Genomic DNA, 27738 nt, shown 5'->3' on the forward strand with positions numbered 1-27738 from the left:
AAAAAACAGTGAAAATCGTTGGAGCAAAAGAAGAATGTAGCTAAAGATACGCAGTGCACAAAACTCGTGTAGAGATTGTGTTAAGATATATTATAGTACGGGTAGGAGAAATAAACTGATTTGAGTTATCATTTCATGCCCTGCTCACTCGCCTATTATCAAAAATTCCCGGACACTAAGACTAAATTGAATGATGTTGCATCTCTACGCGTAAATTTTAATGTATCACCAGTCATCACACATAACTAACATTTCACATCAAAAATATAATTTCATAATATGAGAACGGGAGAGCATCGAAATCTCGAATAATTATTGTCGAGTGTGGGTTCATACAATACTTAATCATGTCATTTGTATACATAATAGTTCTTTGGGATGCATTATACTAGGGACCAATAACAGTGGACAGAGCTAAGGGAGGCCTTCATCCAGCAGCGGATCGACCCAGTAACGCCCCTAGACAAAATGTCGCCCCAGGGCAGTGCCAAAATGCCGCCACATTTTTTTTATACAGTACTTTTTATCATCCTTTCATGAATCCAATATCTAAGTAATGTGTTGTATGGATACATTACTAACAAGATATACCACTAAATCTAATTTAAATGCCATCTCTGCTTCAATAGGCAATATTGCGCGTATAAAGGTTCTGATAAGTACATTTAAAAATACTCTTCACAACTTCCAAAACTCGCGAACTGTCAAACTGTCAAACATATTTTTGAATAAATTTTAAATTATGTACCTATGCACGTGTCATTGCTTTTCACCAAAAACGTAACGTCTAAGAATAACGGAAGTAAACTAGACATCGCGAACCCGACAAAAAATCCTGTTAAAACTTTTATAGTACCTAATTAATACATTTTGTTTCCAACCAGTGAGCTGATTTTTTTAATGGAAATATATTTCCGTCATTACTAAGTTTAGGTAGCTATTTCTATATATACCTAGTGATTCTCTTCGATTTGCCGCCCTTTGGAAAACTGCCGCCCCAAGCGACGCTCAATCTGCCTACCCCCTCGGGACGTCACTGGATTGACCCCGGCTGATGATGATGATGATATTGTATCGTTTCAGAGGTTTCAAATATCACTTAAGCGATAACTTGAGCGTATGATTTGTCGAGATTTTCGATACGATTGAAGACTTTTATTTATGACATTATGACAGAATTTTTTAGTCAATTTAATTTTTTTAAAGTCAGAAGTTTTGTTAACTCTTTTTGGCAAAAAAAAAACCTTACAATCTCTATGATAACATTTGATAGAAATATCTTTCCTTTAGTTCCATCGCACTACTAAAATGAATAATTAAATGCTAAAATAATAAATTTACTTGAATCATGTCAATGGATTATAGATTCGTAGTATTTTTCGTGAGTTGATTGGTTTTTTTTATAATACTTTAATGATTTAAAAATAATTCAATTGACCTATAATTTGATTCGCATGTATGTATATTTTAAAATAATCATAAAAACTTACTGCGAAGTTTAAAAAATCAATAACTGGAAAATTCCACCAATAAAACGTTCTGGATCTAAATATTGTTACTTTCCAAGACAAAATACAAAAGTAAATTACGATTTTCTCTCCTAAGTGGACTAGGTTCAGTGTTGCCAACTGTCGTTGACAAAAACATTCCATACGGGGTACGAAAACAAAACAAGCTATATGGCTGGAAAAAATGTTGGATTTTGTGAAAATAAAATTTTAATACCTTTTTTTGCGTATCCAAAAAAGTGAAAAAATACAAAAAATGGGTATATGGGTAAAAAATCATAATATCTTATTTTCCCAGAAACTCATTTCAAAATAGACAAAAAATAATTAATTAATAAAACACCATAAGTATTACATAGGTAAAACCAGAGATTGGAATCTTCGATAATCGTCAATATGATGCCATTATATTTCATGGAAACTTTGCTGGTTGCAATAACTTTTTTATTATTATATTTTAAATTTCTGTAATCAATATATAACTGTTTGTTTTCCTTAATAAATAAAATAAAATAAAAACAATATGCCTAAACACATATTAAATTAAGTATAATAAATATCTGATACCATGTATCACTATAACGCCAACATATTGTTTCATTGTGTTACTTTGTTTCTCAAGTATCGACCTTTCATTAAATATCTGAATAAATAAACTAAATATCTAACGAATTTTCAGCACATTTAAAGCTGTTTAAAGCATCAAAAAGTGCTAATAAAAACGCCATAAGCTAGATGCATTTTTTGCAAGCTAGATAGATGCCTATTGAAAAATGTTAGATCTGGCACTAAGTTGGCAACGCTGACTAGGTTATGTTGACAGACTTTTTAGGAGAAATTATAGTTAATCATTATATTAACCCAGCCTATAGTGTCTCTAACCTGGATCTACCAACAACATACTACGTATTTTTTTGATTTGCGATTCTTACCTAATCCGCACATACGGCTTCAAAGTCGGACACTTGACCAATCCTCCACTGTGGGTTAGAATGACTAATACAATATAACGATTTTAATTTAATTTTAATCAACAATTATTCTACCAATGTACTTACTGGATGATATTTTTTATTCAGTACGTATGTGTATAATATATTCGAGCATATTTTCACTTAGGACCCATGTTTCTCCTTACGATATTTTGGAAACTTATTAGACAGGTACTTATAGAATTTTGACTGAATTCAATAATTGAAACTTAATCCCAAAAAAATAAGTCAAAACAAATATATAAAACTTCTTCTTGGATTTAAGAATCCTTGACAATATTTATTATGAAAATGTCGAACTGGTGGCATTCTGTTATTTAATATAGAAAATAATAACATGTTGTTGAATTTGAATATTTCTTCAGAATGGCAATTAAATAAACAATTATATAAGTGTGGCAATTCGAAACTCGTTAATAAGTCAAATAAGTACATTAAACTTATTATTTGGTGACACCATTCTGGATAATACTAATAAATCACGAACAATTCCTAAGATAAATTAATTACCTACCTAGTTAGGTTATGTACTTAACATACTAATATTATGTACGTATATTAAGCATTAACAAATTTCACCGCATTTTGCATAACAACATCTTGACACTAAAAGAGTTTCCGCATTAATATACCAACCTAATATTCAGGTGGATTTGCAAATATTCTCTCGTTTATAAGTTAAAGACTTTGAAGTTTATTTTCATCTCACAAAGTCAATGACACAAAAGCACAGCGAACAATGCTTATGTGTTAAAATGTTAAATAAACTCTCTTCATTTTGTCGACACTTCCTTTGTCTATGGGAAAATAATTTCCCGCCAAGGCACAATGACATTTGACATGTTCCCAAGATGGCGTGGCACTTTTCGTGATATATTGCGGGATTGAACTGAATAAATGTACTTGGCTTTCCTTCTTGTCCCATTGCACTTTTCAGAATTGAATTTAGTGCTCTAAAGGAATAGCGAACTCGCGAGGTTGTCTTTATTTGCCAAAAACGTGGCGAAAGATCTTAAAAATGCAACGTTCTAACTAATAGACTTTCCGAAATAATCAAAAGATATGTAAATAGTATGTACATTTATTATAAACTACAGTTACTTTACACAATGACACACAAATATCATCTCGATCCACTGCTGAATGGTGGACGAAGGCCTTTCCTTACTCTCGTCTCTCTGCTCAGTCATCATAGGACTTTGATTACCGTGTGGGTACTTCCGCTAAACTTGATTATCTTATCGATTCAGCAAGCTTTCAGGTCTTTAATAACTCCTGGGTACCATTGAATTTTCCAGTAATGATCTGTTCTTCGAGAAACTGGAAGAACACATTGGTTAAGTACTTACCGATTAGAGAAATCGCTTTTGAATATTTTAATTTTAAACAATACAAACATAGACCACTCCAAACCATCTCAGCCCCGCACCATAATCGGTCTTAATCAAGCATATTATGAGATCCTACGTTTAGATGTGAAGCATCCGCAGTTTTATTTATGCCTAATATCTCAGGAGCAAATACCCAAGACTAAGGTCGCCACGCACTCCAGAGGGCTTTAAGTGATTATACTGTGACTCATTCCAACAAAAAATACGGATGACACATCCAGTCTAAAAAACCGGACCAAACGGTAACTTTCATATCATGTAACAGCTTCACTTGAATCACTTGTGGGTTTTCCAAATATGACAGTTTAACTTAATAACGTAGCCATTGATGTGAAAATATATCTCATCACTGAAGGTGATTTTCTTTGAAAAATCATCATCGGTTCCATGCTCTTCCAAGGCCCAATCAGCGGATCTGCGATGTTGTCCGTGGCTTATTGGCTTCAGTGCTTGAGGAAGCTGGATCTTATACGGGCGTAGGGAAAGGTCTTTATGCAAACTCGCGATAGGTAAATAGCCGTATGAGAGGCCAAGTTGCTGCGATGTTCATAGAATCGACTTTTCTAGCTCTTCGGCCATTCTTTCGCGTCCAGAGGTAATGTTTTCACAGGGAAAATAGGCTGAACGAACACGGATATCAGGCGATCCACATCACTACGAGTCTCTTCAAAAATGTTAATCAGCTTGCGAATAGTTAGGTGATGACCATAATAGTCGTAGTACGACAGTCGAAGATTTGCAATTTTCCTTGTGTGGTTATACGATTTTAATGCGTTTTGCAGTTGAAAAACGATCCATTGTGTTATAATATAACACATATTATGACCAATTATTTGACGATTTCTATAAGTACAACATTTCCGATCTCACAATTTAATTGTAGATAACTAGCTATTCTGTTGCAGTCAAAATATAAAAGGGTACCTAGTGACATATTATATTGTCTGTATTGATTTTCTTCACTTCCGGTGATCTTATAAATAACACTTGCTTAAATTATGTAACAACATTAAGATTTAATTAGTAGGTGTTTTATGTGTCTGTCCAAATCGTATTAGGTGTAAATTTTTAACATATTTTTAGTTGAATGTCGTCTCTTGTGAGCCATTTCTGAGAAAGCTCACACGGATGACAGCCAACGATGACTTCAGATAGCGAGGAAGCCGTCAATAAATTAGGGGATTACATATTGTCATCACTTGCCGCTCACCTGAGATCGCAGTCAAGGAATGAGTTAAACTGTCCTAGCACGCCGATATGATGCTCCTGTCTCTACTGTGAATCGAAACTAAAATAAAAGCATTTTGTAAATGTTAAATACAAATTTTCGTATGAGGGCAATAGAATTGATTGTATTTTCCCATGTTGGCCAATTCTGCCCTATGGAATGGCCGCCATGTTGGATTCTGTTTGTTTTACTCCCGCCATAGATAATTTTGAAATTTTTTTACGTAGAACGTTTCATTCCCAAGTCTCCCAACTTCGTATTTGGCATCCATCCATATTGGATTGGCTCCAAAATCGGATTCCCTTCTTCGCAGACCAGACAAGAGTGATTGCCCCAAAATTTTGACGGCACAGCTTCAGTCTTTGCGAACATTTCAAGCCGACAACAAGTCTGCTCAATTCAGCGAAGCATCAATATTATCATAAAGGAAGTGCGAATCAATAAACAAAGAGACATTGTTAAAAAAAACTATTGAAATAAAAGTGCTACAAAGCGATAAAATAATATCGAATCAGTTTATTATTGATTTGTTGACATTTTTAATTGTTTTTGACTTTTTGAAGTTTCGTAGTCCTTTGCGATATTTTGAACTATTCGAATTTTGAATTATTGTTTGTTGAACTAATTATATGGACATTTATTATTTTGGAGAACTGATCTGTTTGAAAAACCTGTGATAAATTGACTGAGAATTACCTGCAAATTCGGAACGGTAAGCATTTTTTTATTATTATAATATACTTGGAATAATAATAAATTATTAGTAGCCACATATTATTTTAATAATACCTAACCTAAGTATTTATCTAAAATGAATTGCCGTACATCCTTGCAACAATTATTATTAAGTTATAATTGATGTGTAAAAAAAAGTATCTTATCTTATTGTTAATGTTATGAAGAATAAAATTGTTCGTTATCTCATTTTCATATACTTAAAAGATTTTCTATTTTATGCTGTACGCTTTTCGATTGGAAACTTTTGGAATTACAATAGTTATAATAAGAATACTACCGGGATAATAGTGAACAAGTATACCCACCATGTTTATTTAAAATATTAATACAAATAAACAAACACACAGGTAATAAATAGCCAGTGTCTATGGTTGGAAAAACAATAAAATTATGTTTATTGTTTAAAGTATATGTTTTGAATTTCGAATAAGTATTACAAAGAACGTCGAATGTCACATAAATAAACCAAATAATAAAAAAAAATGACATTTATAATTAGACAGCATGCACCATCCCGATGTTAAACGTAATTTTTGCTATTTTATTGTGAAACTTTCCTAAGAAACGTCAATGCGGCTGCTATTTTTTGCTTGTTTTTGTAGACGTAGGTGGATTTAATAACAGATAAACACTGAAAATGTTTCGCAACACCTTGAAAATTTGCGACAAACAACGCTGCAGAATAAATAAATTTATTACGACCGGAAGTTTTGAAAATGTGGTCAAGCTTCACACCCACCTTGATTCATTTAATACATTTTTATTACAAACTTTCTATGCTTGTTTGTGATCCAACACTTTCTAAAGCACGTTCTCGGCCACAATCATGTGATCATTTTATTATCTACACTGTTTGAATTTTATGATATCTTTATATACGACGTTTATATTAATGTTGGCTTTGTGTTATTTTGAAAATATTTCTTTCATTCAATTGAGGGTTGACTTACCTAATACGCCAGCTGATTTTTACAACCGTCGCCAATTATTACCGAAATTATCAGAACAAATTTAGTGTTGTTTATTTATACCTAATTTTGATTTTCCTCCACGTCTTGAACGAGACCTTTTTTATTCAAATCCAGTTATATAATATTATGGTAATATCCATAGACCATAGAATAACAAACTTAGAAAAACCACATCATATTTATACTTGCGAAGCCAGCTATTAACGCAGATATGTAGGGGTAGTGTGGTGTGTGTCTAACTTAAAATCACCAGTCTTACACCCATTTCATTCTTTTTTCTTTCGACCATGTCTGATCCTCACAGGATCATATGGGCCTCCACAGAGTAGAGGTTTGTATTGACAGATTTTGTTTTTTACGAGAAATGGATGTCAGCCACTTGCTCAACCTATTAGGTCCATACTCTGAGACACACAAATTGAAAAACAATATGTGTACTTGCCAGACCCAGGATTCGAACCTGGGACCCACGGCGTTATAGTCCAACGCTTAAGCCGCGCGGCCACCGTGAGCGTACAACCATACCCAACAATAATTATTGTCATTCTAGCCTTTCGTCACTCTATTGTTAGGTATAAAAACAATTAATAATTTACGCAATGAATACATACTAAAAGTACATAGTGTTTAAATAAATTATAAAATTTATCACACATGCTACACGTAAATACCTACCTAAGATAATAAGAAGCTTTTTTTTCTTGAATATTGTAAGTTACTATTTTAAATACACATGTCAAGTAACCTACGTATCTAGAGGTGGTGCGTTGATGTAGGTACATCGCGCCTACGATAATTTTCAGAGAGACCTGTTTTAAGAAAGCAACGTGTAAATGTTGGCACACCTCCAAGCTATCTTATACGCATCTTAGCAATTTTCCACGTGCTTATGTTATAATAAATACGGTTACAATATAACACATAAAATAAACTTCCCTTCGACTCTTTCTTTTGATGTATGAAAAAATGTAAACGTAACATTTTCTCGTGACCTTCTAACGAACATCGATTAATTACCTACCCAATATATTTTGTAACCTATATTCAATTCGCTGTTAACGAAAAATTTTGCATATTTTTTTTATTCCAATTGCCCTAGTTGTAAGAAATATGATTCAAAATTAACAAAGGTAATCATGACATTTCATCCTAAAAGACGAATAAGTTGTTCAAAACAATTTTCATTTTAGTACCTCACATTATCAATTGATATTAGTTAGATAATGATAAGAATCTTCCACAAAATCGATCAAATTGCGTAGGTTACGATATTGATAAAATTAGACGAATCTCAGGTCAATATTATTTATCTATTAACCATAGGTAAGATGAAGTCCAATTAAAAAAAAATTAAAACTAAATATAAATTTTTAAACATTACATAAGTACATTATATCGCCATGTTCGATACAGGGTGGAGGTTTTATTTAGATTTTTGTTTTTACGATAAATATATGTTAGCTAATCGTTCAACCTTACATTATAAAGTCATCACATTACCGCACGGCCATCGTGGAGACATATATGGACGTGGAAAACATAGATTGCATCAAATATTATTATCTTTAAAAAGTCACCCCATTTATATTTTTTTATAACTGGTAACCCACGTACATGAAAAACATATGTTTTTTTTAATTCAATAAGCGACTGGTTGACCAGCAATAGAGTGACGTTCTATAATGTTGGCAGCTTTATTGCGGGATTCCCTATGTCGCTCATAGACCGGACAAGCGATTTACAAACTGTTTATTTGGCAAAAAATACTGCACGACACCCACGAGGCCGTATATTTTTAAAATGTCAACCAAACAAAACATTTTATGCACCGATTACGTAGGTATACAAATCTAATATTTATTATATTGTCAAATATCAACAAACTATATACATGTAACCAATTTATCAGTCTGAGATTTTGTATAATATAGATACTTAACACTATCAAAGCTCGGCAAATATCCATCAAAGGGATAGACAGACACTAAAGATGTTCAATCATTTTCCAGGTTTAGCATTTTATTGTTCCCCTATTAAATCACATTATTCCAATTTATAAAAGGTAATTTTTAAATGCAACAAACAATGGGTATTTTCGCCGTTCATCCAAATTTGTGTGAAAATTAGTAGACGGGTGTGCTTTTTTGTTCACTTTTATATTATATTTGGGCTCCATCTCTATATAATGTGAATAAATGTCATTTTTTAATCAGATAATGCTTCAAATACACTCTATGACGATCGGTCATATATATGTCGAAAAACCCGTTTCTTATGTTGGCGTCCTGTGTCATAGGGTGTCACAGAGTGTAAATACGATGTCATAGCTCTCATACAATATGTATGCATAATATGTCGGAATGGCATAGATTTTATCATATACACTAAAACGCTCTTAGCATATAATATGTGCCAGATCGTCATATAGTCTATTTGAACCTTAATACAAGTACACACAAATATCATAGCATAGACAATATTGCGATTATTTTAATAGGATTCACACTAGATGACGAGGAATAAAATCATTGAAATATTTAATTTCTATAAACTATGTCACTGCCATTTTAGAATTCGAAATGAATTTGTTCAGCAACCTTCATTATATTTTCATTGTGATAATATGGACGTTTTAATCATCACGATAATAGAAAGAAAATGCACGTCATGTCGGAGAGGTGCTGATCAATAGAAAGCGATACAGCACTAATGATATAAATACAGTCCACGATGGAAACCGTAACAATAATTACATTTACTCTGCCTAATTGCTGCGCACTAAAAGAAATCACATCTGCGCATGTTCAAATTTAAATTGTTCCACTATAGCATTATTTTCAACGAAATTTAAACATGTTCGCCTGAGTGTACCTATACGGTTGTCAGATATTAATAAAATCAAATACCTTTTCCAGTCAACAATACAAATAATATTTACACTGAAATTATAATAATTCACTTCTAATATATAGAATGGTAATAAGTGGGTAACCAATATTATTACTTAACACCTATCGAATTTCACGAAAATTGTTTGTTTGTCGATAATGTTTGTACAAATTTTCCGACCTGATTCCAGTGTAATAAATTTGACATCTTGTAAAGTGTAAAATGACATCTCTTGTCAGTTTCACGTAACCAATCACTAATTAGAACGGCACGATGTGAAAATATTTGCGAAAATATTACGGAACACAGCGGTGCCGTGAAAATGAAATCAAGGATTTTCGTTGGGAAAATTTAAGGAAAATGAGGTAACTTTCGTAACGCTACGTGCCCAGCAGAAAGTTTAATACTAAGTAGATACCTACGTCAATTCATCACCATCGTCTGCCATAATTAATGTACATTCCTCGACCCGTGCCATTTTCTCGATAAAAAATAATAAATGTTCCCTTCAAATACATACGGAACTTTTTCATCTTTTTTTGATACGGCCAAGCATTCCGATATGGGCCAAGTAAATATAGGTATTTATTTACCAATATTTTAGTTTTTTAAATGAGTCTTGATATTGGATTGCCAGTAGGAGGATTAATTCGTATACCAACTTATTTATAATTACCTACACTTACCTACCTATAATCAAAATATACGACAATATGTGAATTTGGAAAATTTATTAACTGAATATGTATGTTTTTATAAAAGAATTTGTACTATGTTTATAAGGAACTTCTATGATATTTTAAATTATTTAGCAAGCGCGTAAGTCTGATTAAGTTGGTAAACTCCACGAATATTAACATCGTTCAGTTGGCATTACGATTTCTTATTCACGCAATATGCCGGCCATTGTTCATGTTCATTATGATGACTTTAATCTAGAGCAGTTATAAACGGTTTTAAAAAAAAATTATAGAATTTTTCAACTAAATAATAATGTCGAAGTGTATTATTGGCTGCTTATCTACTCATCGTGACGAATTGTCTTTTTACACGCCCTGCAAATTATCAAATAAATGTCATAGGTAGTAGAAGTGTGAAGTTCTCTTCAAATGAGCTGCGAAGTCACTTGTAGCTAATTTCATACATGGGTCGGTGGTCCTTTTTTGCTTCCATTTCATACATTTTCAATCTCTTTAATTTTCATATATTTACTGTTTCAAATCAATCATTTTAAAGTATCTACTCTGAAATTACACCACCACGGATATTTGTATTGTAAATTCAGTACCTCTAGTTTATTTTTAAATTACGCATGCGTAAATTTAGTAACAGTTGCTGTCGGAAGATTTCTCTTTAGGAGCTTAATCCTAATTATAGAACCTTTATGAAAGTGTGTGTAATAAATAATCCCATCGTTCGCAGACGTCTAGACTTTGATACAATAATAGACATAAATGTTTAGCGAAACTTCATACATAATAAAATTAATAAGATGTTTCAAAATACCCTCCTCGGCTTTCTGCCCTCTTAATGGACAGGTTCAACTCACATTTATGTCTAAATTTAATTAATATTATGAGGTTGATTGTTTTCTACATTTAAACTTCACCAATTACATACAATACCAAACTTATTATATTATGTACAATTAAAAATCTATTTGTGGGTTACCTATTTGATAAATCTTATTTGATATTAAATTAGACAAATGAATTGATTAAAATTTTATTTGAAAAAATATTAGCATTTTCCGGCTACACTTCGGTATTACTATATACCAGTGGGTCTATTATATCCACAAGGCGGTTATCGACGGTAGTTTATCATATTTATGTATTTAGGTTTTATAATTGTTAGATACAATAAGTTGCCCGTCTAAACTGTCATAACTGTCTATCTCGCTTTAAAAGTTAACACAGCCAAGAGAGGGGCTGTTAAAACATAACACTTTTTGACAGTTTAGACGGTTAACTTGTTGTAACTACCGTTGATAGCCGCCGATATCCGCCGTGTGTAAGAATATACCCACAGATTAATAATACTCAAATGACCGAGAGTAAATTTTTTTAAAATATGACCCTTTTCGTATTATCTGACATAGATACATAGGTTAAACCTTTAGAACCATTTTTATTAATCAATCACCTTACACTGCATTTTAATATTATCATACGTATTTATTATGTGAAACTTACATTTGAAACATTCTTCTCTATGCACACTCCTTCACAGAACATTTAACCAGAAAATAATAAAATAAAATTCCCATAAAAATACCAGTGCAAAATCTTGGTAAGAATTTTCGTATCATTTGCCTCACGAAACGTTTTTGCCAACAACTTCTTCCATCTTGGGCGATTCTGCGCTGATCTATTTCAATTGTCGTTAGGCCAGTCGTTTTCTTGAGAAATATATGCGGTAGGTATCTTATACATAATATGTATAAATATTAAGGCACAAATTATCACATTGAATCAGATAACACGTGTTGCATAATAACCTAGCTGTCAGTATCTACCCATTTTAATTGACTTCTGAAGTTTTATAAATACACCAGGAAATGTCAAAAACATATACCAAATGGATATTTAAATTAATTTTGGCTTGGCCTCATTTATTAATTTTACTTGCCGTATCGTGATTTAAAGAGATTCTAAGTGTACGCAGAAAAGATGCCCGTTTTTTTTCTATTCCAGGAAAAAAGATTTCCGGAAAACGCAAAAGAATCAGACGGCATGAATTTTGGCAGAGCGTGCGAAAAATAATGCGCCTTTTTAACGAACTCCGTATCAGAGCAAAGTGATTACTAAAATGTGTCACGAAATCATGAGGATGTTTCATGTCTTTCCAATAACTATCTGTAATGACCTACCTACCTACGTATGAATTTGAAGTTAACATTTAGAAATTAACAGACAGAATGATGTCAGACACGTAGATTAAGTAAATACCTCTGATATGTAAAATAGTAGAGGTCGTTTGGTAAAAAATAATAAACAAAAATGACCATAACTACAATGAATAGACTTCACTATTGCCTATCAATGATTTTACAGAACTGCTAGTCGCCCTGTTTATTTAACCCTGTGATAATAATTATTGGTAACAAAATACTTTATAATAATAATATATAATTAATATACTTAATGGAAAATTGTACGAACCGGAGCGCTCGATAATTTTATGAACATATTAACACAGTAATCAAATTATTGTATGTGTATTTTATAAAAATAGGTATGTGTGTTCGATTTTTATTATATTATGGCATATCTCTAGCTCAGACTGTAAATTTAATGCCTGGTCCACACCGGCAACAAGTCGCGCGACAACTCGTTAAATTTTACGATTATTATCATAATTGCTTAAGAAATTTTACGATAATTATCATGCTTATCGTAAAATTTAACGAGTTGTCGCGCGACTTGTTTTCGGTGTGGCCGCACTTTAATATTTACACGAGACAAAGCGATAATATTCACGATTATATGAACCGGAACGGCGCTCCGGTGCTCTCCGGTCCATTTCGAGTCTTATAATATATTTATAACAACCAGAAGATAAATTTAACTCAGATTAATATCTTTATTCCACAATGTAAGTAATACATAACACAATATTAATTAACAAACTAAGTAGGCTTCAAATCAATCAAGTCGCCTTTGTCAGATTCGATTATGGCAGTCGTAATAAGATCCATAATCAATCAAGCGTGTGAAAAAATAATTGTTGATGTACTAAATCAAAACTAACCGTAGTTTCTTAAAATTATTTTCGTACTGCGACAAATATTAATTGAAATACTTTATGAAGAATAATAATAATAATGTTTCTGTAATTTTACTACTAATTATGTACCGCTAGTTTAAGACGTTCACACAACGTATATGTATGTTAGGTTAGGTTGATAACAATATAATTATATCTACCTAGGATCACTATAAAATAGAAGTAGGTACTTATCATATATATTTTTAATTGACACTCGTTCAGTCATTAAGTGGTCTAAACTAAATAGGAAAATTTGCCATGTTACTTATGGATTACAATCCATTTTCATATTTTTTCAATGATAGGTCGTTAACTCTCTGATACATTGAATATCCAAAAATACTCTCGGTGCTAATTATGTGGTTGCTATTAGTCTAAATTAATAAAATATTTCCAAGAAGCAATAATAATTAAACTCATATAGACGAGCCAAGAATAATTATGATAATGAAAGTTCGTTGCCACACATAAAGAAAACGTTCCTAACTGATACAGTTGGAAAATCTCTGCTCGCCTTTCACTTTGTACCTATAGTTTATTTTTGGAACCTTTGTGCCATCTGTAAGTGAATTTGAATTTCAACGTGACAATGACATCTGCGTATTTTCCGAACACGAGGTCTTCACCGCACATGTCTTGTCATTGTAGTTTTTTTTTTAATTATTTCACCTCTACTACATTTTCGAACTTTCATATTACAATCATCATAGTTTTTGGATTTAAAAATTCATTTGAAAGATCATTCTGTAGCATAACGCGTCATATACGAATTTAATCTGCGTTTGTTTTTATTATTTTATCTTATCATCAGTGACGTTCCGTGGGGATAGGCAGTTTATACGTTGCACAGGGGTGGCACATTATAAAGGGCAGCAAATGAAGGAACGAACTTTTGACGGCAGTAACGGTTTTCCACGAAGCAGTTCATTTGAAAGACAACTTCGTTTTAAATAAAAATTCTGATAACATAACTATTATTGTATTGTAATACATATCGTAATGGCGGTTTATCTCACAGGCAAGGGTGCTTCCAAACCTGTCAGCGACATAAATCTTCATGTATCTAATACCGACACTATTTAAGAGTAGGTTTATAGGAAATGTTTTAATTCTCAATAAGTATATGGTTTGTAGGTCAATTCAAAGATTTTATTGTATTTTTCTGTTTAATATTTCCGGTAATATAGGTATATTAAAATAGGTAAGTAGGTACTTAACGAATTTGAAGACAATGTAAGTGAAAGGGAATGGTATTCTAGACGAGACTTCAGGTTCGTTTAGGACGTACTTGCCTTTAGTTCGTTTGTATGTTCTTATAATCCAGGTTATGTTGATGTCCTACATAAATACAATATTATAATTATTCCTATTAACAGACCTTGAAGGAAATGCAAGATTATCGATAACCCAGGAATGGTGGATAATCTGAAACTTTAGGAGACATCATTAGTTTTATGCATAAAGAACTGGGTTACAAGCATTGATATTGTAGAATGAAGACTATTCTTTTTTTAAATCTATGCAATAAAACATGCTCTTAAAATTGGCATTATTTTTTTTATTTGGACTATGGTCTGATTATCCGGATTGTTAAATAAAATCGAGACTACTCACTACTGTATATGAAAATATAATGTTGTCATAACGAAAATAAGACTCATATTGTTAATAATCGTTTCATAAAATTAATGTAGTCTAAAATAGCATTAGGTACTCACTCTTAATATTATTGAACATCACCAAGAATAGTGTACTAATTTGTTTATTATTTCGACTTTGCCAGCAGCTGATTTACTTTGCCACAGATAATAGACTCAAAAGCAAAACAGTTATAGACGCAAAACAACACAGGAGTGAAAACGCAAAATCTATTTTTATCTCAGCACGTGAATTCTGAAAACTTGTGAAAACTGCGACGCACGTTGTACCTATTAACAAGTCGTAGATATTTAGAATTCCAAGAATTCTAAAGGTGCACAGATTGTTTTGTTATATTATTAACAATATTTAGGTGATTCAATGCAAATTTAAATCGCGATAATTGGAATAGTGACGCATTGTATTTTCCAAAACCGAGATAATCTACGCTTATTTATTTTAAATTGTCATCGTAAATACTTAATGTAGGATAACTTATCGAAGTTTCTTAGGGTCCTAAGGAAATAGCATTTATATATTATTATTTAAAAACCATTTGTATTTATAAAGGAAAATAACAATGACATTATTAATGGACGACGCACTCAATACAGTAGCTAGCAAGTAAATTCGCATGTATAGGTAGACGTCACGCAATTTCCATTATGCGATATCACGCATCGGGAATTTATAGCAATATGACCTTTATTGTAATGGCGTTAGAGCAGTGTTTCTAATGTCAATGTTCATTTGAGCGAGCCCGTACGAACCGAACCTTTCTGCAGACCCATCAAAAAGCATCAGGAATTTATAGCAATATCACCTTTATTGTAATGGCGTTAGAACAGATTATGCCATTCGGCAGACCCGACAATAAAGTGAGTGTCATTTTCTTTTCCAGATGATTCGTCCATATTAATGTCATCGGAAAATAAAGATTCAGCTGTGTTATGCCTATATTACGAAGCCAAGACGTTAGCCTTCTGCTTCTGATTGTCAGAAACTGGCGATGTTTTGTAAGATTCTAGGGATAACCTGAGAAAAATGGATTATATCGGCGCTGCCTAAGTTTAATCACAAACTGTACGGTGTCTGCAATTTTATTAGTTAAATATCGTAAAATTTCTTAGAGATCCAAAAATTCTGCCGGGTGGGACACAATATTATTATGTATTGCAATGGGTATTACAATACAACAATAGTTATGATTTTTTAAGTTACTACTCACTTTCTTATGAAGCGACCGCACCGACTACTTCATTGGAAACCGCCTCTGCTCTCAAAAGTTGTAATATCTGTATTCGTTCATCCATTCATCGCCCTTTATAATGTGCCTCCTCTATTCATCGCATAACCTGACTTCCTGCCTATCCTTACGGGACGTTACTGTTCTGATGTGAGGATGGACCTCCAGACTCTCGACGTGTCTAAATGGCGTTCCATGATGATGATGATGACGTATACCAATGCTGGAGGCGGCTGAGGCCCACGTCGGGACGTTTCGGCAGTAATAACAAGTTAATAGCGCAAATATTTAACATTTAAAAAAAGTATCTTTAGCCCGTATAATTTATTTTACTTGTCTATGACGTGGTATCTACTGAATTGAGTTTGGGTAATATGTAGATTTATTAATTCCACGTCATTCGACCCACCCACGTATTCACTCACCTGCTCATCAAAGCTGTAGCTGGCTGTAGCTAAGTGACGACAGGTGGTTATAAAAAAAATATACACGCCTGGTTAAAGTATCACTAATCACAAATGAAAAGTCCGTGAACATTCGTTTCGCCATAATATTATTGCTATCATTAGTGAAAATCAACACTTCAATTTATTATTCAAACGTGGCACCATCGTGACATTTTACAGAGTATCTGATGGGCATTTGGTATATCAAGATTAAATTATTAATGTTAAAGGTAGAAAATAAACATCTACCGCTCTTTTTATATCTAGGGGGGCTGCCTAATGGTAGTATCTATCGGTGGCAAATTATGTGACAAATAGATTTTACGGCATCGAGTATAAACACATTGGCATATAGGTACGGGTGTCATAGATTCTATGCCCACGCCTCTGTCATAGATTTTTTTGACATATATTCGCTTATGTGTAAACGGAATGGCATAGATATGATCATAGACACTAAAACGCTCGTGGCAAGTACTATGTGCCCAATCGTCATATAGTCTATTTGAACCTTATTCTATGACACTATGAGCAGGGAAAATTGTTTATGACGTAGGTAGGAATAATTATTTTACATTTTAATAGGCCGGTACGCCTTCCTTTCGATATAATTAACTTTAAATTTAAACATTTAACCTTTAACCCATAGTATCGTTATCGTAGTGCGTTGAAAAATAATTGCTAAAAATCATCGCCTATTTTCAAAACTCGGCTTCGTTTAATTGTATTATAAAAACGAAGCCTTTTCACCGTTGTTTTTTCTTTCTTTATATGTAGTTAGTATTTATTTAGCTTTTAAATCACACATTAGACTGACATATACGCTGATCCTATCTGATCCAAGGACTCGCGCAGATTATTGTCAGCCCCGATCTCACCAGATCGTGAAATGTCATTTTGAACCGTTTCCTATAGTCGTGACCAAAATAAAATAATTCGTATTTTTCGCGCACAACTCAGTCGACGATTGGTGACAGTTAGATTAACAATACCCCGAATGACAATATTCCATGGTACGAGTATAATACAATATTATGTAGCTGCAGAATAATAAGCGATCAAATATCTATTATATCAAATTACTCTGCAGTAATATTCCCAGCGAATCCATTTCCAGCAAACAATCTTAGCTAAATCAGCAAGTTGTTTGGTGACATTAAATACGGTATATTATTACATATCACAGCACATTATAAATCATTACGGGGTATTAGCTGAATAATCATTTTTATAGTATTATATTTTTTTACGACTGTAATAACAAATAATATTTCACAAACTACTCGATTTAACACGCTGATTCTATAGTTAGTCTAATATGATTATGTACCAGAATTTTATGTTAATGTGTTACTTTTATTGTATAAATAACGAAGAATAATTTATCTCAATGTCACTCGAATCCAAGTACCTAGCTCGTAACTATCATGTATAATATACTATTGTACCGATACGCTGCTAATAAATCTCACCCTGCTACATCGTAGACTTCATTATCATCATCCTCAATCTACACATCGAACACCACACCAGCGACCCAACAACAATTTATTTTTAGTCGGTTGTTAAAAGTCATGTGTATTGGTTACATCTAGTTACGTAATTACAAGACATGCAATTGACTATAATTTACTGAAACATGTAGATATCTATGTATTATACTTCCTCTGAAAGCATTGGCAGGAAAATGTACGTGGGCAAGTGAAAAGCTATTTCATTCACTTCCGCCTTTCGTAATGGAACCGGACCAAAGACTTCATTCAAATCTGTTACAGAAATGTCATATTGTCAGATGACACAATAAGATACCTAATTATTTGGTTAGAAATATTGGCACACAAATCAATATTAATAATGTGAGTGTTATGTCAGCGAGCACTTTTGATTTTATTTCACACCCGCCTAATTGTATGTAGGTATTCTACAATCAATATTGTCATAGCTGGGATTTCGTATCGATGTTTGTAATGTATAGGGCGGAAACGGATGTAGGGGTAACAGATATCTATATTCTATAGGCACGTGTAAGGGCGGGGAGATTTGTAGTTCTGCAGATTGCGGCTAACACGTGCACAGCCATGATGATAAAGGTATTTTTTGGGCAGATAGATGTACATTTCTTAGACAATAAAATTTATATCGACACAAACACGGCATGCAGTGGCGTCGCTATAAATATTGGACCCGTGTGCAAAAAATATGCAAGGGCCCCTTTAATGTTACTTTAAACATAATGTTACCCTTCACAGTGGCCTAAAGAAGGCGAATGTACCTACGTGGTCACCATTGTGAAGAGGGATACCCTTGCCTTAATATGGCTTTGTGGAGAGGACGACTCGTGTGGCCTATTGCAGGCAAATGTTTGCCTTTTATCGACACAGCGTCGGTGTTTCAGCACGCATCAAAGGGCGCCAACATTTGACTTGCTTGGGGAGCATTAGAAGCAGCGCTCGAAATGGACTGGAACGCACCGAGCGCAGCTCCTGTTCGTGAAATCCCCAAGATTATTGCTCCGGTTCGTGAATTATTAAAACGTAATAAAATTAATTTCCTTAAGTATATATTTTTTAAAGTTTATATGAAACTTCTCGGAATAATAGTAAAAAAAATATATTTATGACGTGACATTAACCTCAATACGGCGCCGACAATAGTTTGCCCTAATCGTGCATGCCACAAGCTTAAAGACAATTAATTACTCCATTTGACTATCTGAACTTACCAGGTTTATTTCTATATAATACCTACATACATACAATTATTACATAAATATGTAAAAATTTGCGGAAAATTATCGAGCGCTCCGGTTCGTAAAATCTTCTATTTCGAGCGCTGATTAGAAGTGAAGTGACAATTCCTAGAGGAAAAATGAATGATAAAAATATTATTTTTCCATTTCTATCTCTCCCGGTTCTTTTTGAAAGACATTGTGAAATGATTCGATGTTTCCAAGAAAACGCCAATCAATTTTCTATTTGTATTTATTGTGAAGACAGTTTAAATTCCTACCTATGTCGATAATTTCAAAGATAAATGCTGAAAACAATATCCGGGACCACGTTTTCAAGATGGCGGACGAAATACATAGAATAGAGATAGATTGCCTACGTTACGCCTACGTAAGTTGATTTGTTGTCTACAATTCTGCTGTTGGTATTTTTTATATTGAAGGTGTGTAGACATTGTTAGGTAACGGAGCCGGCCCTATAATGATTATATTATTATCTAACTAAAGTAATAAGCTGCCATTATCGTATCGCTAATTCATCACACAGCTTTCGTCATGATGCAAATCAAAAATAATGTGTGGCAATCCAATCGCCGGTGCAAGGTGCATTTGTATCAATATGGTCATAGACCGATCGAAAATCGCGATAATATTGCACATGCACACTAGGCCTGTCACGTGGCCACAAGTTTATAGGTTATGTTGTGACGAGGTTGCCAATATGCAGATGGCGAGTGTTGCCAATAGTGAAATTGCTTCGAAGTAATTACAATTCGCAAGTGTCAAGGTGGTTCTGCAGGTTGCTGGCACACTGACACAGATTTTGTTTTCCTGGCACATTTTTAATTACAATATTATATTATTGTTTATGAACTGGCGGTCAATTGGTGCTTTGCTTTATCAGCAGCAGCTTTATCATTTATTCATTCAATTTTATTATGTACATACATATTGTTCAATATAGAATAAAATGAAAGCTCACATAAACTTTCTTCCGTTATTAACCACTTCACTGCAGAACATTTAGTTACTATTTATGAGGTACCACATTTAAATAACATGCTAATTATATCTAATGGCCACCTTAATGAGGACACAACAGCTGTGCCGTCAGCGCTGTAAGGATTAAAATAAAAATTTAAAAAACCTAATATTACTAACAATAAAATTCTCCAATCTGACAGTTACAATGTCTTATTACGTTTGTTACAGATAGTTGCAGATATTGAAGTCCAATATTAAGGAAGCAATCAATCAGCCATGCCTACCGAGTGCATTTCAACAAACCCGCTCCAGAGGGAGCTGGCGGACTCCATCATCAGGATGGTACCATTAGACGAAATCAGAATACTGCTAGCTTGCGGAGCCAAGGTATGATACATATTCTCAATTATCTACTTACATATCTTTCATCCTTTCACGATTTCTTCTGTATTCATTTTATGACAGTAATAGTAACACCAACATTTTTGGTATTTTCATTATTTTTCAGTGTGGATAAAACATATTCCAATTTTTCAAGGATTAACTGTCTACGTACCTATAGGTACATATTAAGTATAATATCATTGAAAAAATTTCAAATGAAAGTTTCACTTTGTTTTGTTTTTTGTAGGTTAATGATCCAGTAACACAAGGTCTCCGCCCACTGCACTATGCGATCTGGCAGCGATATGTGGAAGCCACTCGTCTGCTCCTCGTAAGAGGATGTGACATTAATGCCAGAGACGACTGTGGCTACAGCGCCTTGCATCTTTCAGCAGAGCATGGGTGAGCAATTCTATTGATTAAAACAAAATACATTATAGAAATACGCATAGAGATTATAGCAAATTAATAATGTTTTCTTGCAATACAATTGAGTTTCTAGTGTGACGTTAATTTCTTTAAATATTTTTGTAGCTACTGCGAGTTAGTCGACCTTCTGCTGAGCAGTGGAGCGTCAGTGAATTATCGTGCCGACACCGACGAAGAATTCCCAAGGACAACTCTCTGTGATGAACCTTTGAGGCTTGCCATCAGGAACAAGCACATGGTAAATAAACAATAAAAATACATATTATTTCATATTATTAGGTGATTCAATTCCATCGTTGTTCGTTAAGTAACAAAAAAATTCTTAATTCAGATACCTATTTAGTTCATTAAATTTCCAAAATAATAGCTTATTTTTTATATACACCATTTTTTAAATTCAAATTTCATAATTTCTGATAGTCGATGTATAATTAATTTGACTAATATACCTTATTACTTATTTCTTACAGGAAATTGCAAAATCACTACTCGAACATGGAGCCGATCCGAACAAAAGATATTTCTTTGGCTCTGAAATAAATCTGGTGAATGATCCAGAATATCTTGAACTGCTACTGACTTTTGGGGCCAACCCTGACTCCAGAGACAGGGCTGGAATGACTCCACTTATGAAGGCTGCCAGGTTCAACCAGGTAAAACCGTAAAACTGATTCATTTTTATAGACCATATTTATTTTAATGTCCGTGCATATCTGAGTTGTATAAACAAGATGAAATGAGATCTATATACACTTACACAGTAGATAAATTTTATAGAACCAAACAATTATTACCTACTAACTCACCATTTGCTAGGTTTTTATCTTGATAAAAACAATAGTTCTCTTGTGTTCTACAGTCATAACGTACAAACACCATAATAATGGTGTAATATTTTGGTTACAGGGAATGGATTCAGTTCTCATGCTTTTAAGTCATGGCGCCGATGTAAATGCAATGACTGATGCAAGGCACGATTTTAGAACTGTTCTTCACTATGGCGTTCTTTCAGGTAATAAAAATTCATTTTACTGTAAAATAAATGGAAACTTTCAGTGAATACTTTCCACCTCTAGAATATTCAAATTACATAGGACACTGGATACTAATTCATTAAAACCTATTAATATTTATTATTTTTCGACCATGTCCGATCCTGATAAGAGTGGAGGTTTATATTGACAGATTTTGTTTTTTACGAGAAATGGATGTTAGCCACTTGCTCAACATATTAGGTCCATACCCTGATACACAAATTGAAAAACAATATGTGTACTTGCCAGACCCAAGATTCGAACCTGGGACCCACGGTCTTATAGTCCAACGCTCAGGCCGCGCGGCCACCGTGGGTGTATTCATTAAAACCTATTAATATAATCTTTATTATTTACATACATATTTTAACGGTATATCGATTAAAATTTATTCCAATTATTATATTATAGGTAATATAAAAATGTGACTCACATGATATAGATTCGCCATTCTTACCGTGTATCTCACCAAACAAACACTTCTTTCAAACGCCTTTTGCCTTCAAGTCCCAATACAATAACTATTTCTTTGGATGGATGATCATGTCTATACGCTTGCCCCACATACTTACTCAGTTGTTTTTCAACTCACCATTGTCCAATTCTCACTATGGTTCAAACTGCCATGCTCCAAAAGTTTTGAGCCTTAAGAACAAATAATTGTATTATCAATTAAATTCATTGTATTAATATAGTTCTTCTTTTGTTTTAGGCAATATCTCTATTGTAAATCTGCTGCTCAAACAAGGCGCCAAGTTAAATTATGAATCTGAAGACTTTGCCAAGCCCAGTCCTCTCGACTTGGCCATACTGAAAGGAGATCTTCCGATCATTGAACTGCTGCTGCAAAGTGGTGAGCGAAAGCTTCTTGTTAATTACCAAAACGACTTCAAAACATCATTGCTTCACCAAAAGACAAACTGTTTAAGAACTCACTACATAATATTGTTTATACAATTTTTGACATTCGATGTAGTGTTTTAGTTTTTATATAAATTTATTATGGAATTTTAGTCACAGAAATAAGTCTTAAACATATTACGAATCATTTTGTTAATTTTATTGATTAATAGCATTGAATTAATAATATTTAGCTAATAATAGTAAATTTTGAATAACAATTTCTGATGACAACAGAAAGCGTTGATTCAGTGATCTATCTATATATTTAAAATCTACAATATACCACATTCATAATGACAATCTTTAGAATACAATACATTATGTTTTTTGTTTTGTTTTACACAATGTCACTGTTTTTTTATTAAATTCACTACAAGGTGTTTCAAAAATTCACTAATCACAAAAAAAATATATTTTGCTTGAATCCCTAAAATGTCTTTCATCATTTACCTATAATTCTCACTATAACAGATAATATTCATGTATAATGCCTTTCCATGTAGTCCTGCATAGGTACGCGTTTCCAAACTTGTCTATCAAAGAAGCAGTGAAACCGTTTTGTTGTTCAAACCAAAAACAAATCCATGTTTTCAAAATTGAAAATGGCAGGCCGTACATTCATTAACTAACAAACCTAACGCAACATCTCAAAGACGGCCTGTCACGAACCATCTCTTTACCCTCCAGTAAAAGTGATTGAAACATTTTCAGGCGCCAATGTCAACTACGCCAGCAACATCATCGGCTCATCACTGCACGTGGCCTGCTCCGATGGAATTTCTAATCGCATGGAAATACTTAATGTAAGTATAAACTCTGATATTTTCTATATATCATATTTTTCCTGAATAATTCCGATCCCTTCTTAGATTTATCACTTTCAACCCCTGACTCCTCTGTTTCGGCAGAGTTTCAGTACACGGGTACAGAGGACACTTCTTGTCATTAAAGGTAAACGACGGCAGAGCAAGTCAAGATTCTTTTTATTTTCTAAAACTCTTTCTTTAAGCACTAAGGTGCATGGTTGTTACATCAGTCCCGTGCAGCATCGCTTCAGGACAAGGAAGTGTGGCACTAGCACATACATGGCGGGTGGAGATGGGGCAACTCAAATCATTATATAATTTCTATATCGTCACCTCAATACTACAACTAGATAACTTGATTTTCACTGTTTTTTAGATAGTTATTGAATATGATTCTATATTTGCTTCTCTACAAAATGATAAAACTAGGAAAGTCAGAAGTTAAAGGGAACTGTATTAATTTTGTGTTTGAAAATATAAGATAACTTTGATATGATAAATGCATTAAGTAAATAAATAAAATAATATATCTACAATATTTTTTCATACAATTGAACATTATTTAATTGTTACAATTAGACAAGTACAATTTTCCATTTTTATTTTAAATACCTAATAATTAGATTCAAAGTAGAGACTAGATCAGGGGTTCCCAACCTTTTTGTACTCTAGAGCACATTCTAAAATATCGGTAGGGTGGAGGGCACCACCTATTTTTAACCGACAAACTCCTTCCATAACTTCTCATTTTCCCATAATTTATTTTCTTATATTCATAATTTATTAATAAATAATAAACAAAAATGTTTCAAAATAATAAAACTATTATTCAAATTGCATACACACAGAGAAATGTATTTACAAAACGTAAACAAAGTAAACAAAAAATACAAAGAAAACATTTTATAAAAAAATAGAATATCAATATGTCAATGTGATCTTTGGCATTGCATATCATTGGCCAGTGCCTCATAATTAAGAGAGTATGACGATAATCCTGTTAGCAAACAATCATAAAGATGGTCATCGGTGAGTCGAGATCTATATCTTGATTTTATTAAGTTCATGTTTGAAAACAATGATTCGCATAAATATGTCGAACCGAAAAATGATTCAATTTTATATGCCGCTTTTTTCAAAAATGGGAACTTTTCTCTGTCCACTGTATTCCAAAAGTCCCCGAACGGGGCAGAAATCGCAATCACAATGACGACAACGCGGTTCCAGGCGGGGAATGCTATTTGCACATCACTCCTTGTACACGCCGAAAACCCGAACTGAGCCGATGTTCGCCGAAGCAATCGGGACGGTACGAGCACATGACTACTGTCACGTGCTTCGGCGTTCATCGGCTCAGTTCGTGGCGTTCGTTCACTTCGGGTTTTCTGCATTTGTCAGGTTAGCGTGAAAATTCTGTCTCTTTCGAATAATAGCGGGCACATACGAATCATTCCGCGGGCGCCATGGTACCCGCGGGCACGGGGTTGGGAACCCCTGGACTAGATTAAAGTTTAAATTTCATTTTGCCAACAATGACCAAATCAGAGTTATCTAGTTTAGAGTTATACTAGGTTCTCAAGTCATAATATTATATTTATGCCATTTTCTCAAAGCCTTGATTTTTCTGGGTTTGTTTCACTGCTACCACACTACTGTTATTGGGCATCAAAGCCTGTTGTTCTGTTGAAAGAGAAAAAGTGTTTCTAAATATAATTTTTATTTCTGATTGTTCAGATGCTGTTAGCACATGGAGCAGACCCGAACTTGAAAGTTTACAATGACATTGACAATTTGGGATCTCAGTTGAGACCGGTCCTCGCAGAATACTTAGCCAGCAATGCAGAGCCTGACGCAGATATTGTGAACCTCTTATTGAAGCACGGAGCCAGAGTAAGTTATCAATGGATATCAAAACATTTAAATAATAATTAAATCATCAACCTCCATAGCTGAATATTTGTATCGTTGACTAGAAACCCGTGGTGTCCGTCTCTGAAACCGGGGTGTGGGTTCGTATCTGGCAAAAATCACTCAATGTATGTTTGATCTAGAGCAAGATCCGAATGAATTGGATAGATGGCTAACAAACATTCCTCATAAAATGTCTGTTAATATTACCTTCATTCTGTGCGGCACGGTGATGGCACGTGAGTCAATATTTCGAATGAAATGATATCTAAAATTGAGCAGACGGTGCAGATTGGTTAGGGGGCAACGCCACCTAGGCCACTTACTATATTTTGTACAACGTTTTTCTGAGCTCGTATTCTTATTTGTCCGGTGCTTGTTTGTCCGGTACAAATCTTGCAATCGATTTTTAACTAACTTCCCTACTAACTAGATATTTGATACTTTTAGAATATATCAGAACACGATGCCAATGCATTTTTTTAATACTTTTAGCCATCTTTAAGTAGAATTGATTTCATTTTCAGTTAATTCTGTTTTGTATGAAAAGTTATTTCGGAAGAAATCCGTAATCCAATCCACTACAACATTTCAGTATTATTTCTATCAAGTACAATTTTTTTTGATCGTTTAAGCTAGTCAAGTCAAGTTTATATGATTCAACAGAAAATTTAAAAACGTTGTATTTAAAAAGTTCTTTTTATCTTGTAATTATTTGTTATTGGTCCTATCGATCTGCGATTTTCATTAAGCGATTTTTTGTGATCGGTTTCCAGATAGAAATGTAAACAAAATATACCATCAATCTACTTTCCAAGATAATGAAAGGCAATCATTTCTGTACTTTGATAGTAACATGAGGAGTGCAGGATAGGATAGTCTATTTTTGTGCACGTTAAGCAATGCCTCGTAAACCCTACGCAAATTTCACACCTCACCGCCTCTTATAGACTTTTTTGCTAAGATTGTGATCTCCACAGTAGTTCCTACTATTTATTTTAACCAAAAATTGGAAAACCAACCTAATGGAATAAAATTAATTTCAGGTAATCATGAAGACTCAGTTCAGAGACCCTGACGGCATTTTGAATGCTCTCCAGAACGTGGTGGCCCCTGAAAAAGAACACATCTTCTATACACTTCTGGAAGCTGCGCAATCCTTTGATATGTGCATGATAAAAAGAAATAACGTCATGACCCCCGAACAAAAGAAGGCAGTCATCGAAAAGGCTTCGAGGCCTCTCTCCCTCAAAACACAGCTGAGGCTCTACATCAGAAAATTTGTCGGCATGATGCTACCCGAGATAATAGAAGAGTTGGAACTGCCGAAATGCCTGAACAGTTTCCTTCTCTTTGACACCAGTTAAGGAATTGAAATCAATCAAAAATCCATACAATCTAGCTATTGAAAAAGTATAGCGCATGGTTAACATGGAGGTTTTTTCGCATTGGTTACCTTTTAGGTCCATAGAGGGTTTTCCAGGAGAATTTTTCATTATGATGCATGTTATAATTTTGCACAGGCAATAAAAATTGAATTGTTCGAATTTGGAATTAATGTGCTAGTGAAAAAGATGGCTCAGAATGGGAGAATATGTACATGATAATTATTGGATGTTTAACATCTAAAGAATGATTTCGACTTGAATTTATTATCATCGTATAATAAACTATGACCTGTACCATTGAAGTCATACTATTATCTTTCTTATAATCTTTATATTAATATGCTTTTAATTATGCT

General features: G+C 33.5%; 1 protein-coding gene across 1 annotated transcript; it reads left to right on the forward strand.

Moving 5' to 3' along the window:
- The first annotated feature begins 5476 nt into the window (after positions 1-5476).
- LOC147065283 (uncharacterized) lies at positions 5477-27678 on the forward strand. The gene is made up of 10 exons (XM_085956710.1): positions 5477-5831; positions 20759-20917; positions 21162-21316; positions 21449-21581; positions 21814-21996; positions 22250-22355; positions 23090-23230; positions 23992-24083; positions 25821-25976; positions 27041-27678. Exons 2-10 carry the CDS (start codon positions 20807-20809, stop codon positions 27359-27361), a joined length of 1398 nt encoding a protein of 465 aa, XP_085812836.1. The 5' UTR covers positions 5477-5831; positions 20759-20806; the 3' UTR covers positions 27362-27678.
- The last annotated feature ends 60 nt before the right edge of the window (positions 27679-27738 follow it).

This window comes from Rhyacophila brunnea, unplaced genomic scaffold (genome assembly GCF_057557595.1).
Source record: "Rhyacophila brunnea isolate RB1 unplaced genomic scaffold, BYU_Rbru_1.0 scaffold_6, whole genome shotgun sequence".
NCBI classification, from domain to species: domain Eukaryota; kingdom Metazoa; phylum Arthropoda; class Insecta; order Trichoptera; family Rhyacophilidae; genus Rhyacophila; species Rhyacophila brunnea.

Excerpts from the sequence above, each read along its gene's own strand:
- LOC147065283 (XM_085956710.1), top strand. The coding sequence starts at position 20,807 with ATGCCTACCGAGTGCATTTCAACAAACCCGCTCCAGAGGGAGCTGGCG. Across the intron at positions 21,317-21,448 it reads CATCTTTCAGCAGAGCATGG|CTACTGCGAGTTAGTCGACC; the intron begins GTGAGCAATTCT and ends ATATTTTTGTAG. Across the intron at positions 21,997-22,249 it reads AGGCTGCCAGGTTCAACCAG|GGAATGGATTCAGTTCTCAT; the intron begins GTAAAACCGTAA and ends TTTTGGTTACAG.